This window comes from Homalodisca vitripennis, chromosome 7 (assembly GCF_021130785.1).
Source record: "Homalodisca vitripennis isolate AUS2020 chromosome 7, UT_GWSS_2.1, whole genome shotgun sequence".
NCBI classification, from domain to species: Eukaryota; Metazoa; Arthropoda; class Insecta; order Hemiptera; family Cicadellidae; genus Homalodisca; species Homalodisca vitripennis.
Window position 1 is genome coordinate 26,964,397 of NC_060213.1, and position 17,170 is coordinate 26,981,566.

The 17,170-nt window shown below is 34.5% G+C and overlaps 1 protein-coding gene across 3 annotated transcripts in view; it reads left to right on the forward strand.

Moving 5' to 3' along the window:
• The window catches only part of LOC124365745, a 45,256-nt gene that overhangs the window by 25,371 nt on the left and 2,715 nt on the right, over positions 1-17,170 (forward strand). For all 3 annotated transcript variants that reach the window (XM_046821736.1, XM_046821735.1, XM_046821734.1), the window contains exons 7-11: positions 5,135-5,257; positions 7,145-7,288; positions 8,791-9,002; positions 11,352-11,549; positions 11,672-11,877. In XM_046821736.1, the coding sequence (XP_046677692.1) occupies positions 5,135-5,257; positions 7,145-7,288; positions 8,791-9,002; positions 11,352-11,549; positions 11,672-11,877 (883 nt within the window). The remainder of the gene's footprint in view (positions 1-5,134; positions 5,258-7,144; positions 7,289-8,790; positions 9,003-11,351; positions 11,550-11,671; positions 11,878-17,170) is intronic.

The following is a 17,170-nucleotide window of genomic DNA, read 5'->3' on the forward strand; positions in this document are numbered from 1 at the left end:
ATTCAATTGGATCTAAGCACAAGGCAAGATAATAATCCCTCTGAAGTGCCAGAATTAAACAAGGATCAATCAAAAGAAAGTAATAACCTGGATTTCCAAACACAAAATACTTTTAAAAGAGCTTAAATCAGCAAAAAATGAAATAGATAACTTAAAAGTTGTTATCGATTTGCTTAGGGTGGACAATGAAAAACTGACTGCAGAACTTAATGAAGCAAGGAGTGGAGTGAAGCAAAAGAAACAAATATTGGTCAAAAACAGATGTTCTCGTATCAATGAAAGTAATCAGCTTGTGATTATGGCAGATAGCCATGGCAAAAATATTAGTAGTCTTGTCCAACAAAGAACTCTCAGAAGTGTTTTGTCATACATTAGACCTGGAGCAAAGTTCAGCCAAGTCACTGATGAAGTTACAAACGTAAGAAAAAACTTAACAAAGGATGATTATCTTTTAATCATGGCAGGGTCTAATGATGTGGAGACTTCAGGGATCAATCGTCTAACACAAAATGTGCAGGAACTAATAAAAAATACAACTGACACTAATCTTATCATAGCTACTCTGCCAATGAGACACGATCGACCGACCCTGGACTTGAAAATTTCTAAATTAAATACAGAACTAGAAAAGCTAATATTAGAATCTCCTCTAAAGCCTCAGATTTTACCCCTTCATCTTCTTCCTCGCCATTTGTTCACAAATCATGGATTACATTTGAATAAAAGGGGCAAAGATAAAGTAGCTGAAATGATTGCTAAATTACTTCTGCAAGCTTGTAAACCCAACATATCTGAGGTGAAAGAGTTACCTACAAAGATGAACTGTGAAAACCCCAAAATAACTATAAAAGTAGGAAAGATTCAAGTTGTAGAGGCCGAGATGGGCGGTGTTATAGAGGAGTACAAGAATGATACATCTGTAGCATTTGCTCATGCGATCTCAAGCGATTTCCATCATTATCGACACATGTCGGCTGGCGTGGCTGTCGTATTTAGGAATAAATTTGGGAGACCTCAGCCAAAAGATTGTGTTTGGGAAAAATTGGCTTGTCAAGAAATAGATGATGGAGCTGTGGTATACAGTCTCATGACCAAGTCTAGTTACTGTGGTAAGCCTGAACTGATAGACTACGGTGCTGCCTTCAACCAATTGACGCAAGACTTTACAACCAGGGGTCTAAAAACCCTCATTTGTTCGCCTATGGGATGTGTGAGGGACCTTATCTTGCCCGAACAATTTGCCACTAACATTGTTAATTTTCAAAACGCCACAGGCGCATCTGTCTGCATTGTGTCCTGTGATCAACCAACAGCGAGAAGGTCACTCAGATGCGGACTCTCCCACCCTGAGTTCTTACAAAAACTGAAGGAAGCAATCAATAACTGCCAAAACAACACTCCAAGACCACAAGTAGAGTATCCACAGCCTCAACCAGAAGACCCAGAACAATTTTTTCCAAATGTACAACCGGTTGAGCCATCTTTAAACTTTCAAAAAATTTATTGCACAAAACCCAAATAATTAATAAACTCAAAAATATAAAACTTTTCCATAAAAATATTCAACATTTACAGTCACGCAGAGAGCAATTAGAAGTTATCTTGACAGAATTAAATCCAGACATAATAGTTTTAACCGAACATAATATGAATAACATTGAGCTGGAACGATTTAATCTTCTAAATTATTTCCAAACTACAAATTATACACGCAGCACTACAACAGGAGGCGGCGTAGTTATCTTGGCCAAAGAGAGTTTAAAGATGAAACAACTGGTTTCCACAAAAATAGATGTACTGTGTCAAGATAAGTTGTTTGAATGCTGTAGTGCTAGATTTGAAACAGACAAGCTTAGCTTTTTATTGGTAGGAATATACAAAACCCCACAATTCGAAAATTCAGAGTTTTTAATTCACCTGAATAACTTGTTTGAATTTTTAATATCTAAAGGAAAGTATGTCATCATCATGGGTGATTTCAATATTGACATCCTTAAAAATACAAATGAATCAAATGAGCTAAAGAATATTCTTTTAAGAAATGGAATGAAGTATTTAATTGACTTCCCAACTAGAGTCACTGCCACGTCTAAGACATGTATTGATAATATAATAACTAATATAAGTATGGATCAGTTAAAAGTTGAAGGAGTGGTAACTGCACTATCAGATCACGATGGACAAATAATAGAACTAATGAATTTTCAAAACAATACAAATAATCAAAATTTAAAATTTTGGACACAAAATTTCTCTCTAGATAACATGAATTTATTTAAATCACTTTTGGAAAAAGAAAATTGGCTAACCCTTTTTGAATCATCTATTGAAAATAAATACAACACTTTTCACAACATTTTTCAATATTATTTTAATTTATCTTTCCCGAAAATTCTAAAAAAATCCAACAAAAACAAAAAACATGGATTTCAGAAGAACTAAAGGAAGAGAAAAATAATCTCATCCATCTAAACAAATTAGTTAGAAACTCAGGCTTAGAGATGTTTAAGAGAGATCTTAAGAATAAAAATCAACAATATAAATGTAATTTAATGAATGCAAAGCAAAGTTTTTATGATGAAAAGATTAAAAACTCTGAAAACATAGGTAAAACCTCATGGGAAATCATAAATAAAGAAACAAAGAAAACTTCATCCAAGGTAGCAGAGAAAAGTTATGTTTTAAAGTCTGATAAGGGGACTGTTTCAGACCCTAGCCAAGTGGCAAATAGTTTTAATAATTATTTTGTTAATATTATTGAAAACCTGTTAAGTAGTATGCCCCCAACTCATGATGAAGATATAACTCCTACCAAAATTCCCGAATTTAGGTGTCCCCCATCAGATGAAAAAGAGGTAAATGATATCTTGAACTCTCTAAAAAACAAGTGGTCTAGTGGGTACGATGAGGTCCCCATTAAAATCATTAAATTTGCAAAGGACCCCTTAATAAAACCCTTAGTACATTTAATAAATGCCTCTTTCATCTCAGGGATTTTTCCTAGTCAACTCAAAATTTCAAAAGTGATACCAATCTTTAAAAAAGGTGAGGAAACTGAAATTCAAAATTATCGGCCGATATCCATTTTACCATCAATTTCTAAAATTTTTGAAAAAGCAATGTATTTAAGACTATTGACACATTTAGAAAAATATGATCTTTTTGACTTTGAACAACATGGATTCCGAAAAAACAAATCTACCATTACTGCTTTAATTTGCTTTATAGAATCAATTATCGTATCAATGGATAGGAAAAATAAAGTAGCTGGAATCTTCATGGACTTGTCAAAAGCTTTTGACAGTATTTCCCACATTAAAATGATACAAAAATTGAACAAATTAGGAATAAAAAATTATTATTTAAAGTGGTTTGAATCCTATTTAACAAACAGACAACAATTTGTAGAACTAGCCAAAGTAAACAACAACCAAATTTTGAAATATAAATCAAAACCAGAAATAACTAAGTATGGGGTACCCCAAGGGTCAATTTTAGGCCCATTGCTATTTATCTGCTACATAAAATACATGCCTAGGTGTCTTAGTCAAATTAACCAAACAAAAAACCAACTCTGCATTTACGCAGATGACTCCAATCTTATTATCTCTACAAAGACAGATACAGAACTAGAAATAAACTCTTTTATTCAACTATCAAAATTACAAGCATTCTTTTTTAATAACAATTTAATCTTAAACGCTCAAAAGACTAATTACATGTTGTTTACAACAATACAAAACAAAATAGGAAAGATAGCCAAGTCCAAATTCATATTGATACTGAGGTCATATCCCAAGTTCCTAAAAGCAAATTCCTAGGTATTTACATTGATAGCCATCTGAGTTGGGATCAGCATATTGACCATGTCTTAACTAAAATTAATTCTGGAATTTATGCTCTAAAAAGGTTGTCTAACTTATGTAATCTAACTGTATTAAAAAGTGTATTTCATGCTCACGTTCAATCGCATGTATCTTACGGAATATGTGTGTATGGAGGTACATCCAACCAAAATCTCCATAAAATTTTAATTTGCCAAAAAAGAGCTGTAAGAGCAATGTTAAATTTACATAATGATGACTCGGTACAACAACATTTCATTGATTTAAAAATGTTAACAGTTTATAGCCTGTATATTTTAGAATGTATTATTTATGTCAAAATTAATTTAGGACAATTTTTAACACACAATGATATTCACCATTACGACACACGTAATAAAAATAAAATAGTTTTGGATAATCATAATTTAGAATTGTTTAAGAAGAAAACCACATATAATGGTGTAAAGTTTTTAAATCTTATTCCAAAAGAAATTGGCGAAATAAATGATCAGAAAAAATTCAGGTTATTGCTGAAGAATTTCTTGCTTAAAAATGCTTTTTATACATTTGACGAATTTTATAGCCTAAGAAACAACGTGCAACTTAATTGAAATTTTAAAATGTTTTCGACAAGGTATTAAAGCATAGATTTAGACATTTAACTATAAGGTTTTAGATAAAAATTATATCTGGAACATACTTAGATATAGTCTGATGAATTGTGACACTATTTATTGTATTTCAATGTACAAATATAATTAAAGATTATTTGAATTGAATATCCCTCTTAAAACTGAGGGAATACCTTCTGCCACATGGAAATCATTAGACATTTTGTCACTGCATTGGCATGGTTTTGCAGATGTAAGTGAACTTGGTTTGTGTCTTGAAGATGAGTGTTTTATATAGGAGGAGTACATGAAGATCTTACTATAAATTTATTAATTTTAAAATCTTGGTGTGCGCCAATAAAAGGTATTTATAATTGACCACTACAAAGGCTGAACATTTAGTGGAGACTCTAAAAGTTGATCATGAAATCTATATGGCCGATAACTTTCAAACGGGTTCACTTAGGAAGTTTAAATTTTGTGTCAATCTGAAGATGGTACCACATCTTCTAAATGGTAAACAACAGTCCATTGAGAGTTGTTCTCTGGAACAAGACGATGTCCGCTGTGGGGTAAACTTGAAGCCTCTCATACTGACCTGAAATCTGGAGTATTCTTGTCACTCATACTACCAATGTCTATTAAAGTTAGATATATATTGTTGCTATTTATACAAGTATTGTGTACATGTTTCAGGAGGTGGAAGTACAAGCAGTGACGACTCTTTGTTAAAAGCCCTATTACAGATCAATTATTCACCAGTTTGTAGAAGGTCCTTGGAGGAGATACCATCACCTCAGAGGCCTTCAGTCGAGAGAGGTACTTTACGTAGAAATAAAATTGGTAGACTGCTAATTTTAAGGCTTACTAACTTTGAAAAGCTTGATAATTCATTGATTTTTTCATGTGAGCCTATCAACATAATTTTGACACGAAAAAATGAAATGAAAAATGTTTTTATTAGTGAGGAAGAGTAGGCTATCAAGCTCTCTATATTACTCAACAAATTGGATTACTAAAATTATCAAGAATTGAATACAAAGTAAAATTATTAACCTGTAATTCTTTTAAGAAAATACAAGGTATGTTCAAAAAGTAACGGGAATTAAAATTTTTTAAACAACCAATTCATTTATTTGTCTAAATTGTGACCTTCACAATAGATCTCATTAGATATTATGTACTTGTACCAGTGCTTCTTCCAATCCTTAAAACTCAAACTCGATCTTTGGGATAGCCTTTAGCTCTTTCAGTGATGCAATTTTAATGTCATCTATGCTTGTAAATTGACGGCCCTTTAAAGTTCTCTTTATTTTTGGAAATAAAACCTCACATTGAGCCACGTATGGAGAATATCGAGGTTGGGTCATATTACAGTACTGTTTTTGGCCATAAATTCACGAACAAGTAATGAAGTGTGAGCAGGTGCATTGTCATTGTGCAAAAGCCAAGCATTATTTTGCAACAAATCTGGGAACAAAATTTGCTGCCACATGTTTCATACCTAAAACATTCAAAAACATTTCATGGCATGCCAAAATCATCAGTGACTTCTTTGATCGGAATACGGCGATCGTTCATAACCATTTCTTTAACTTTTTTCATTGGTTGTTGGTGTCCAGAGAATTTATCATCTTCAATGTCTTCATGGCCATCTTTGAAACGTTAATACCACTTTTAAACCATTTTTTACTCATAACAGACTCACCATAGGCCTTTGTTAACATTTCCCACACTGTTACAATCTATTTCATTTTTCACACAAAATTTGATACAAATTCTTTTATCCATTTTCTTAACAAACAAAAACCGCAGAGTTCATAAACCTTGCCACTGAAAAAGTAAACAATGAATACAGCTGGACATTTTATTACACTTCAGGAGCATGAGTAACCAATATAATAAAAACAATCTTGAAAATCAAACTCTCCTAACCTGGAAAACTTAAAAATATCTGTTACTTTTTGAACACACCTCGTTTAAACAAAATGACTTAATTCATGTAAAAACAAGAAACTAAAACCCTTTTTTTCCATTAAATTATAAATCTCATGTACGCGACATTTATACCTGCCTGACAACCCCACAGGGCTCTCAACAGCAAGTCCTTGACCATTGTCCTGTGTTCACAATCCTTAACTTCTATTATCATAGGGGAGAACATTCCAAAGGTGGCAAGCCTGAACAGTAAATGACACATTAAAAGTTGTTAATCTATGAATTGAAATTGATAGTAATTGGTTTTCCTTTTTGTAAGTCGTTCACTGATATTGGAAATAAAATTGATATGATTAGACATATAAACAGGAGTTTAAAGATTTTATAATTAAATGTAGAGCTGGAAAAATATAGATTTTATGTACTTCTTGAAGTTTTATGTTACTAAAAATATGATTTACTATGCTTGTGATGTCTGAGATTAAAAATTATTCTAATACAGCAGTTCTTAGCACGCTGGAGTCTAATTGCTCAACAATCAAATAATAAGCACTTAGATTGCTCTTAATAACCACCGAACATAAAAAAGTGTTAAAATAAAGTAAAAAAACGTTTCTCTTTGGATTTTTAACATCACACATTTACTTTAAGCTTTTAACATGTTATTTTTTTAATTTACCAATTTTAGGTAAGGAGTAAGAAATTTACGTCCTGAAATTGTACTCTAATCTATTGTTCTAAATTAAACTACGTCTTCATTGTCTACAGAGAACTCGACAGGTGGTTCACAAACTTCAAGTGTCTATCCAAGTAAACATTTCTTGGAAAAGGCGTCAACTTTGTACAAGTTGAGAAGAGTGACACCTCCACAGATGAGAAAGTCACCTATACAAAGATCACCTTTTTCAACAGGTAACTTAAAAATTCTCTTGCTCAATCATATTCATTGAACATACTACTAAAAATGAAGTGAAATTCTAAAATTAGATATTAATATAACATCTATTACCCCTGATTGTGTATCATTCTGAGAAGATAACTCATCCCTAAGAGACTGGTGTGAACAGCCAGTGTACGCGGTTTTACATTGTTCACATACCCGCAACTATCCCTTCACCCATCAGCCCCTCCCTCACCTATCCGCAAATGTTTGGGTGGTAGTTGGAAATGGTCGGCTCTGTCTACCTGCTCTTTCGCTACGAGTCGTCTGTTTCAGGCCTCTGAAACAATATTCTAAACTGCACACGCTGCACTAGTTCTACAACACTCCACTTAGCACTGCTCGCCGGTCACTAACAGCGAGTGTTTCTAGCTTTAGCCGCTACGTGGCACATAAGTTGAGATATTTTAAATGGAAACAATTTATAACACTGAAATGTTTATCTTCTCAGAAGGATTCACAATCAAGGCTATTACTGACAAGAAGGGTTGAGAGATTAATCATGCAAGTATTACTTGATATAATTTTTATCTCTATTGCAGTGCAATTAAATTTTAATTGTATGTATGAGTGTTAGTTTTTACGTATAGAGAGTGTTCCTGAACTCTCTATCAACCTTTTCAGATACTTTTCTTGGATCAAGACAAGCTGAAATATATATTTAAACTTTCAAAAACTCAGAAATTACCAAAACAGCTGCCATTTTGTTTTTGCACTGCACAATTTTTAATTTGAGACCGACGTTTTGTAATAATTTGAAATTTTGTATACACCTTCATGATATGAACACCTAGTTAACGAACAAAATATTTATTACAAGCTTTATTTACAAAATGGCGGCTTCTTAAAAATGTTAAACATCAAAACTTTTAATACCATACAATTGTTACATATAACATATACTATTTAGACAATTTAATTACAAATACATTTAAATATTACAATATTAAGAAACCACCATTTTGAAAATAAATCTATTAAAAATATAATTCATAAAGATATATAATAAATTTCATCTTATTACAATAAACTGTTCTAATATTAAACATTGTTAAATGTATAAAATAAAATGTCAGCTGTTTGAGTAATTATTGAGTTAAAACAATTTGAATATGCTATATTGTTTTGTCTTTTGCACAATACTAATTCTAGAAAAGGTAGGTACAGAGTTTGGATGCACTGTACATGTACAGTTGGTATATATTTGAAAACATCAACAATTGCATAATTTCGTTGTCAAAATTGGAAAGAATAATACAGTTATGAGAAAAAGATACAGTTAAAAACCAAAAATAAAAAAATAATTTTTATTGCCATAACATTGTTATAAAGTTTTAAAGTTTGGTTTTTACAATGGAGTACTTAAAAATAGTCATTCATGACCACATATTATCTTCTGTAAATGTTCCTGACATAATTTTTTAAGTGAAACTTTTTCAATTTTACATCAATAATGTACACATTTTTGTAATAGCAATAGATCCATATGCTGTGGGACTGGTAGTGGTGCAGGAGACCCTGCAGGAACATACACGACTGATGGACGAGCTGAAACGTGACAGGGAGACACAGAGTTGGCGAGCAAGACAGGAGCCTTGTCCCTGCGATGTGGCCAGGCACCCGCGTCCCTGGACCATGGATATCATCACAGCTGTGCATAGCTACAGCTTCCTGCTCGACTGCCAGGTGAACTTTGATGGTAGAGAATTACTTAGATACATTGCAACATTACTTTGTTATAATGTAAAAATATAGTTTACTCCAAGATTAATTTACTTTACTTGTGTAGTTTTGTATATAATTCTCAATGTGCTATATTAGCTGGTTGTTTACAGACAGATGATTGGTGTATGATCAGGTGATCACTCGTCTTGTCTCTGATTGGTCACAGTAATATATATATATAAATGAATGTTTGTCTGTATGTCCTTTATAGACTTAGAAACTATTTGACAGATCATGATGAAAATTGTATATATATATATGTGTGTATATGTACTTTTCCATGTAGAAGGTTTATATGATATGCCCATTGATGTGATTCACCACCAGGTAGCGCTGCAAAGTATAAGTTATCAAAGCGCCTGCAAATTATAAACTGCAGTTACGAGACAGTTATGTATATTAAATAACCAAACACTATTTGAAGGTGTTAAGTTTTTATGTATATTTGTCTTTAAAATAAATTTCTAGTTAAACTCAAGCTTGAATGTTAGACCACTTTATAATAAAGTACATGTACGTGTACAATGGCTATCAACATACACTTTTGACAGATTTTCTTGATCGTGGCAACAAGGTTAACTCTACATCTGTGTTGGAAATATAAATCACTTGAACTAGAAGTGCTCATACATGGGCAAAGCTTACGAAAAGCAAGCAAAGCTGTGGGAAACAGCAACTAGAATATACAAAAAACAAAAAAAAACCCAGCAAAATTGGATCGGCGTAGCATCCCGTCTCATTCACTTCATTGTGAGTGTCCAGAGAACTGTAAATTGTCTTTCTCGCTCTCCCGTTTATAATTATTATACGCAAATTGGTCTCTTCCAAGATATACGATTTGTCCCCTTTGCCCAAGTCATGTCATGGACTATTTTTAATCAAGCTTCCCTAAGTTCGCTGCCATGGGATTATTTTTCAAGCTATAAGGGTTCTTTTTATTTATTTATTTAATCGATTTCCCATTACACAGATTTCATACAATATTGTGCAATAATAAACTTAAACCAATAAACTAAAAAAAAACAAGTTCAATCTTAACGATGGAAAGAAGAAAAAAAAACAAAATTAAAGCTTCAGGTGGCACTTGAGACACTCCCTGTAGACTCCCATCGACTGGCCGATGTCAGCACTGCTCTTCAGCTTTAGAGAAGACGAGGCATACTTCAGTGTTGACTATAAGTAGGGGGCAAGGATCCTTTAGTGAAGAAACTCTTGGATCGAGTTCCTCTTGGCACTTTAAAGTCAATGGAGTCTAGAATCTCCGGGCAATCAAAAAGTGTGAAGACCCTGTGACAATCTTACCATGAGGAAGTGCCATGCTGTGTTGTAGACAGTTTCAGTGATCTGGCAGTCCTATACTATATAACCTCTCTCTATTTGTATACCTTCTCCTTTCTTAACCACAGTGTTTTAATTCAATTTTGGGATTTAAATCTCTTCTTTTGTTGATACGTGATTGTCTAACTAGCCCATTGGTTTTGGTTCATTTCGAGTCAGATTGTTTTTTGTAGTCTGAACTAGTTTCATACAATTCGTATTATTTGACAAGGTATTGATGTAGAATATTAATGCAAGAAGTTATAATAAAGTATTTCTTAAAACTTTAATGAGTCACCAAATTTTTTATATATATATATATATATATATACTTTTTTTGAAAAAGTTGTTGGTAACGATTTGTTTAAGATAGATTTATGACAGTTATATTTTCTTCAGAAAACAGACAATCAATAACAAAATGAGATTTAATCAAAATTTACTTTGGTTAAAAATATAACCAAAATTAATTCACTGAGGAATACCACAAAGATTTATACTATTCTCAATGACATTTATTTGTATATAAGTGTAGATTTCAATATAATGCAAATTTTGTCCTAAATTGTACAGTAAATTTATTTCATTTAACTTTAATTTAGACTGTAACTTACTGAACAACTTTAAAATATAAAAAAATTTCAGATTTTCCCTCTGTTGAAGGTGTTGTTAAATTGTTACAAATTTCTTGGCATGAAGTCAATACTAAAGAGAATGCATTGTTATGATAAACATGTTTATCCAGCCAAATTATTTGTTTGTAAATAGAGCACAGGAAAACATTACCGCAAATAATGTGTATTTACAAAAATGTTGTTTGACTAATAAATTACCAATCTAATCACTTTTGGAACTGAACATGTTCCTGAGGGTAAGAGTTGACCACCCCTCAGGAATAATAGTCTGTGAACCTTTTTAATTAGTACTTCTACTTATTTCAGTCTGTTTATCAGCCATTAAGTATAATAAATGTCAATCAACCGTATGTTGAAGGGTCTAGAGATGCTGAGGAGCAGAGTGGTGGGGGCCAACAGCACAGAGACTGTAGTGATCTATAATGTTCCGATGTTGGAGAGACATCACTGGAAAATGAAGGCAGAGAATGTGTTGCGGTTTGTGGACATAGAGCTGGGAGTGGGCGACCAGATGGCATATGATCTCTTCCACTATGTGCAACCATGCAACAGACAGGTATGCTAATGATAGTTTATATGTTTGTAGATGTAGAGATGGAAGCTGTAAACCTGTGAATTACATCATTCTCGCCATGATGCATACAGTACATTGTCTGATGTTAAGAGTTCTGTGTGCAGATCATGGTCGTGGTGTCTTCACGTAGAGTGGTGGGACTTATTATCGCTGAAAAGATGGAGTGGGCGAATCGGATTCTGATGGAGACAGAGAGATATCGAGACCTAGAAGAGGATCCGGTTCCTGTTCGGGTCGGTGTAAACCGATTGTGGATCCATGTCAGCATGAGGAGACAGCACTTGGCCACCTGTCTCTGCCATCTAGTGAGGTATTACACTAACCAAACTGGTTTCCCCTTATCATTGATATATTATAGTGCTTCTTCTTTGCTGTAATGATAGATTTAAGATATATAATAGCATAGCATATTTAATGAGAAGTGTGATGCAGAAGTCAGAAATTCCTTCAAGAATTTTCCAAAATATTTGCCTCAGAGGAGTATCTCTGTGCTCACATATTACAGAGTATTAAATAATTTAAGTTTTTAAGCACAGAACCAAATTTAATGTTCGTTCAGTTTTGAATAATTTACATGTTATAGATTGTTTCAGAATACAGAATACAGAAATCTTTATTCGTATACATGGAGTACAGAATTGTGTCAATATAATTTAGTTGTACAATCAGGTATTTAAAAATTCTTCTAGAGTGTAATATGGTTTCTGCAGCAGCCAGGCCTTGAGTGCTGTCTTGAAGTACTTCTCATCTCTGCGTCTCTTGAGGTCCTCTGGAAGATGATTGAAAAGTTTTCTCCCCATGTATGTAGGTTTCTTTTCAAATAGGGTCAGGTGGTGTGTGGGGAGGGCATAGTCACAGGCGTTTCTGGTGTCATAGCTGTGTGTGTCACCTAGCTGGTCAGGTTTCTGAGCTATTGTAAAGCAGATGGTCTCGCAGATGTAGAGTGAGACAGCTGTCAAGATCGCTAGTTCTCCAAATGCCTGACGGCATGAGTCTTGAGGAGTCAGTCCCGCAAGAATTCGAATTGCTTTCTTTTGTAGAACCAGAACCCGCTCCCTGTTTCTTACTGAGGAGTTGCCCCACACAAGTAGTCCGTACCTCAGATGAGATTCAAAAAGAGAGAAGTATGCTGTCCTGGTAGTATCATTGTTACAAGTACTTTTTATTCTTTTAAGAGCATAGATACTAGAGTTGAGCTTGCTGCAAAGACCATCAATGTGTGAGTTCCAAGAGAGATTGTCATCTATTGTTATGCCGAGATACTTGGCTTCATTATCTTGGATTATTTCAGGTAAGCCATAGTAATCATTGGTTCTTCGGCCTTTCCATATTAATTGTTGTGTTTTGCTCTCATTAAGAACTAGGTCATTATGTTGGCAGTATTGCTTTGTCATATTCAGGGCTATAAATGAATTTATTTCAAGAGATTCTGTGTCTTTTTTTGCAATAAGAAGAGCGGTGTCATCTGCATATAACATAGCTTGGGCCCAGTCAAGAAGATAGCTTGGTAGGTCATTTGTCAGCAATATGAAGAGCACTGGTCCAAGTATAGATCCCTGAGGTACACCTCTAGTGATTGGGAGCAAGGTTGATCTTGCTTTATGGGATGTGTTGTTTCTGGTATAATTTACTTCCACTAGTTGCTGTCGATCTTTCAGGTAGCTAGCAAGCCAGTCATGTGATGCTCCCCTAATGCCCATATTCCCTACTTTTTGGAGCAGTAGAGAGTGGTTTAGGCAATCAAAAGCCTTGCTGAAGTCTAGTAGCATGGCGGTTACTGTTGTACCTTCTTCAAGTTTGTCGATAATAAACTCTGTCAGTTGAACTATAGCCGTGGTGGTGGATCTTCCTCGTAAGAAGCCATGCTGTTGAGGCGTCAAGATGTTTTGAGTAGTCAGGTGTGCTGTCAATTGATTCAGAAAGATTTTTTCAATTACTTTTGATATCGTTGGAAGAATCGATATAGGTCTATAGTTTTCCACTGATGTTGTATTGCCTTTCTTGTGTTTAGGAAATACTTTTGCAAGTTTCAGTTTCATAGGAAAGACACCTTGTGAAAACGACAGGTTAATTATGTGACATAAGGGATTTGCTATTTCATCCTTACAGTGTTTTAGGAGTGTGGAAGAGACTTCATCGACACCTGCGGCTGGTTTCGATTTAAGGGATGTGAGTATATAAAGGACTTCTTCCGGTGTGGTTGAGAGTGGGATGAAGTCAGGTACATCGCCATAGTCTTTCCATGTTGTTAGCTGATTATTTATGGCCTGGTTAGCGTTACAGAGAGTGATGTCAGCTATTTTTGTAAAGTAATGGTTGAAGTGTTCAGTTATTTCCAAAGGGTCCTGGATCAGTTTTTCATTGATTATAAGTTTAAGTGGTTCGTCCTTTTTACTGTTATTGCATTTTTCGTAGTTAATAACCTCCCAAACAGCCCTTTGTTTGTTATGTGAGTTATTAATGAAGTCTGAGGTTGACTGTTTCCTCAGTTTTTTCAAGTAGAGGACATAGTTCTTTTTTCTGATAGCTGTTTCTATTTTATCACCCTCACTGCCAGTTGTTAATTCCATTTCCAGGGATCTTAGAAAATGTTTTCTCAACCTTTCAGATTCTTCATTGGTTGCTTTGAATTTTGATTTTATTTTCGGGCGGGATTTTTTGTGTGGACATGTTGCATTAAGAGTTTGAATGAGTATTTCATGAAAATATTCATAGGATTCTTCCACAGAAGGGGAGTTATATACATTTTGCCATGTCTCTAAATGAAGCAGGTGTTTGAAGTAATCTAGGTTTTTCTGTGAGAAATGTCTATTGGTTAAAATGGGCAAAGGTAATTTTTTGTTCGGAATACTAGCTGAGCAGAGCTGAGCTTTGTGGTCTGAAAGGCCAGTGATAATTAAATCAGCGTCAATTTTACCTATGTCAAGGTTAGAGCAGACAAAGTCAATTGATGATTTAGAGTTCAGAGTTACTCTAGTGGGTGGGAGATCTATCCTGGTGATGTTATGACTGGCCAACATGTCTTTAAGTTTTTGGTTTTTATAGTCATGATTCAGCCCATCTACATTAATGTCACCCATGATTATAGTAGGACATTTCCATGTTGGAATAAGGTCCAGAGTACTAGATAAAATGTCAAGGGCATTGTCAAGGTTTCCACTTGGTGGTCTGTAGACTCCAATTACATAGATTGTGGTTTTGCCAATAGTCACATGTACTACGTGAGTTTCACACGTAAGTTCACAGGCAAGCTCAGTTGTTAAATTGTGTACTTGGTTTCCTAGTGTTTCACTGGAAAAAATTGCTACACCTCCTTTTCTGCAGGTATGCCGAGAGAAGCCTCCTATTAAGTTGTAGCCTGGCAGTCTAGTACTTGAGAGCTGGTACTCTTTAAGACCATGCTCTGACAAGATTACCAGGTCAGGTGAATGAAGTTCTAGAATGTGTGTCAATCTGTTAATTTTCCCACCTAAGCAGTCTATGTTTTGATGAAGTATCCTTAGTTGATTTCCTTGGTCAATAAGGTTGTGATTAGTTTTTCTCTGCTTTTTTTGGGAGTGAGGGTTTCTAAAAAACTATTTTCAAGAGTGTTTGCAGGATCAGCTTCTGAGTGGGAGGAGGAGATTTGCACAGGAGTGGAGTGTGGTCTGGTGAGAGTATAGAAGTAGTTGTTATTTATGTTTTTGTAAAACTCTATGTGTCTATTAAAAAATGCTTCTATGTCTTCACCATTGGGACGGATCTTTGCAGTTGATGGTGGGTATTGTATCTGTGTTAAATGAAGAGTGCAGTTCAGTTATTTCTGAGTGGTTTGTCTGGCTCCAACTATGTCAATTTCCGTAGAACAGTTAGGTTGTTCTGGAAGGGGTGTTATATCATTCAGTTTTTTATAAGTGGTTTGTCTGGCTCCAACTATGTCAATTTCTGTAGAATAGTCAGGTTGTTCTGGAAGGGGTGTTGTATAATTCAGTTTTTTATGAGTGGTTTGTCTGGCTCCAGCTGTGTCAATTTTAGTGTTGTATTTGGCTGCCTGAAGCGAGATGCTAAAAGCAGTCTTTTTCCTATCAGAAAAAACTTGTTTTGGCACAAAATGTCTTGTTTTTGACGTTCTTGGACCAGATATATGTGTGTTAATTCCTGGTGTAGTCAATTCACTTGCGCTGGGGAGTTTAGATAAATTTAGAGTCTTAAGCTGTTCTTGTAGTTTTTTAACAACGTCCTCCATTCGATCTTGTCTCGTCTTCACTTGAGCTAATTCTGTCAGAACGAGGCTGCTGGAGTTTATGACAGGTGTTTCTTCATGGACTGTTTGAGTTCCTATGTCTTTGAGCATTTTAGTATCTTGAAATTGATCTGACTTTTCAATTTTGTTAAAACTTAGTTTTAAATCTGTATAATTATTGTGTTCTATCACGTTTAGTTTTTTTGTCAGATGTTGATTTAATTTTTCAAGATCCAGTATTTTTTTCTTTTGTTCATCTAGTGAAAAGGTTTGCATTCTGTCATTCTCTTCAAATAAGTTTTGTAATTCTAATCTGTGCTGTTTTTCCTTTTCCAGTTGAGCCAATGTTTCATGCAATTTTTCCTGCAGAGTTTCTATTTTGTGCAAAAATGTGTTTTCTTGTTCAGTCATTTCTTCCAGCTTTAACTCCAACCCTGCAAAAGTATCTTCTAATGAGGATTTTTGTTTTGACAATATCTGAATGTCTCTTTTGAGATTATTGTTCTCCTTCAGTAGGAAGTTGCCAGCTTCAGCCGCTATGGTCAAAGAGGTTTCCATGTCTGTTTCTTCTAGATCTTCATATTTTTGGACACTTTGTCTGACCATTTCTAGCTCCTCTGCCAAGCTGGAAGTTGTTGAGATTTTCTCCTGATGTTGATGACCATGTTCAGCAATTTTAGGTGCAGGCCCTGGTGACTGACCATTTGTTTTGATGTGATCCTGTTTAGTGGGTAGGATCAGGGATGCTGATGTTGTATTACAGTTTTTACATGTCCAGTGGTCGATTTCCTCTTTATTCATTTTTTTCAAATGTTTTTCAGCAATGTTTACACATCCAGCATGGTACCATAGGTTGCAGGGACCAGTACAATAGATACCAGAGAATTTTACACCTACACTACAAATACCACAGGGATATTTAGGTCCGGATGTAGTCTTGTTCTTGGACATTTTTGAGAATTATTTACTTATGTCAGGAAAATAATTGAAAATAAAAATTGTTAATATTTTAGAAAGAGGAAGTCAGTTGTCGGATTGAGTGAGATATCAAGTTGGCAGTGGCAGTGCCTGAGGCAGAGTAGTTGTGTGCACTGTCAGCAACTGCTGGGTCACTGCTCCCGTCTGTGACCTTCTCACTCTGTACTTTCTGCTGTATAGCAGGTGTGGGCTGGAGTCTATCACACAATCTAATACATCACTACTTTTTTTGAGTTGGCTATTCTAGTGACGTCATTAAGATATGTTGGAAACAGCTACTTGTCCGTAGGCTTTCCAATTGTGGTTTAATTGTCAGAGTATAAATGAATGAATTACTGTATATTATTTGATTTAGATGTGCTAATCAACTGCTTTGTCAGATAGTGAAAAAATGAGAGAAGTT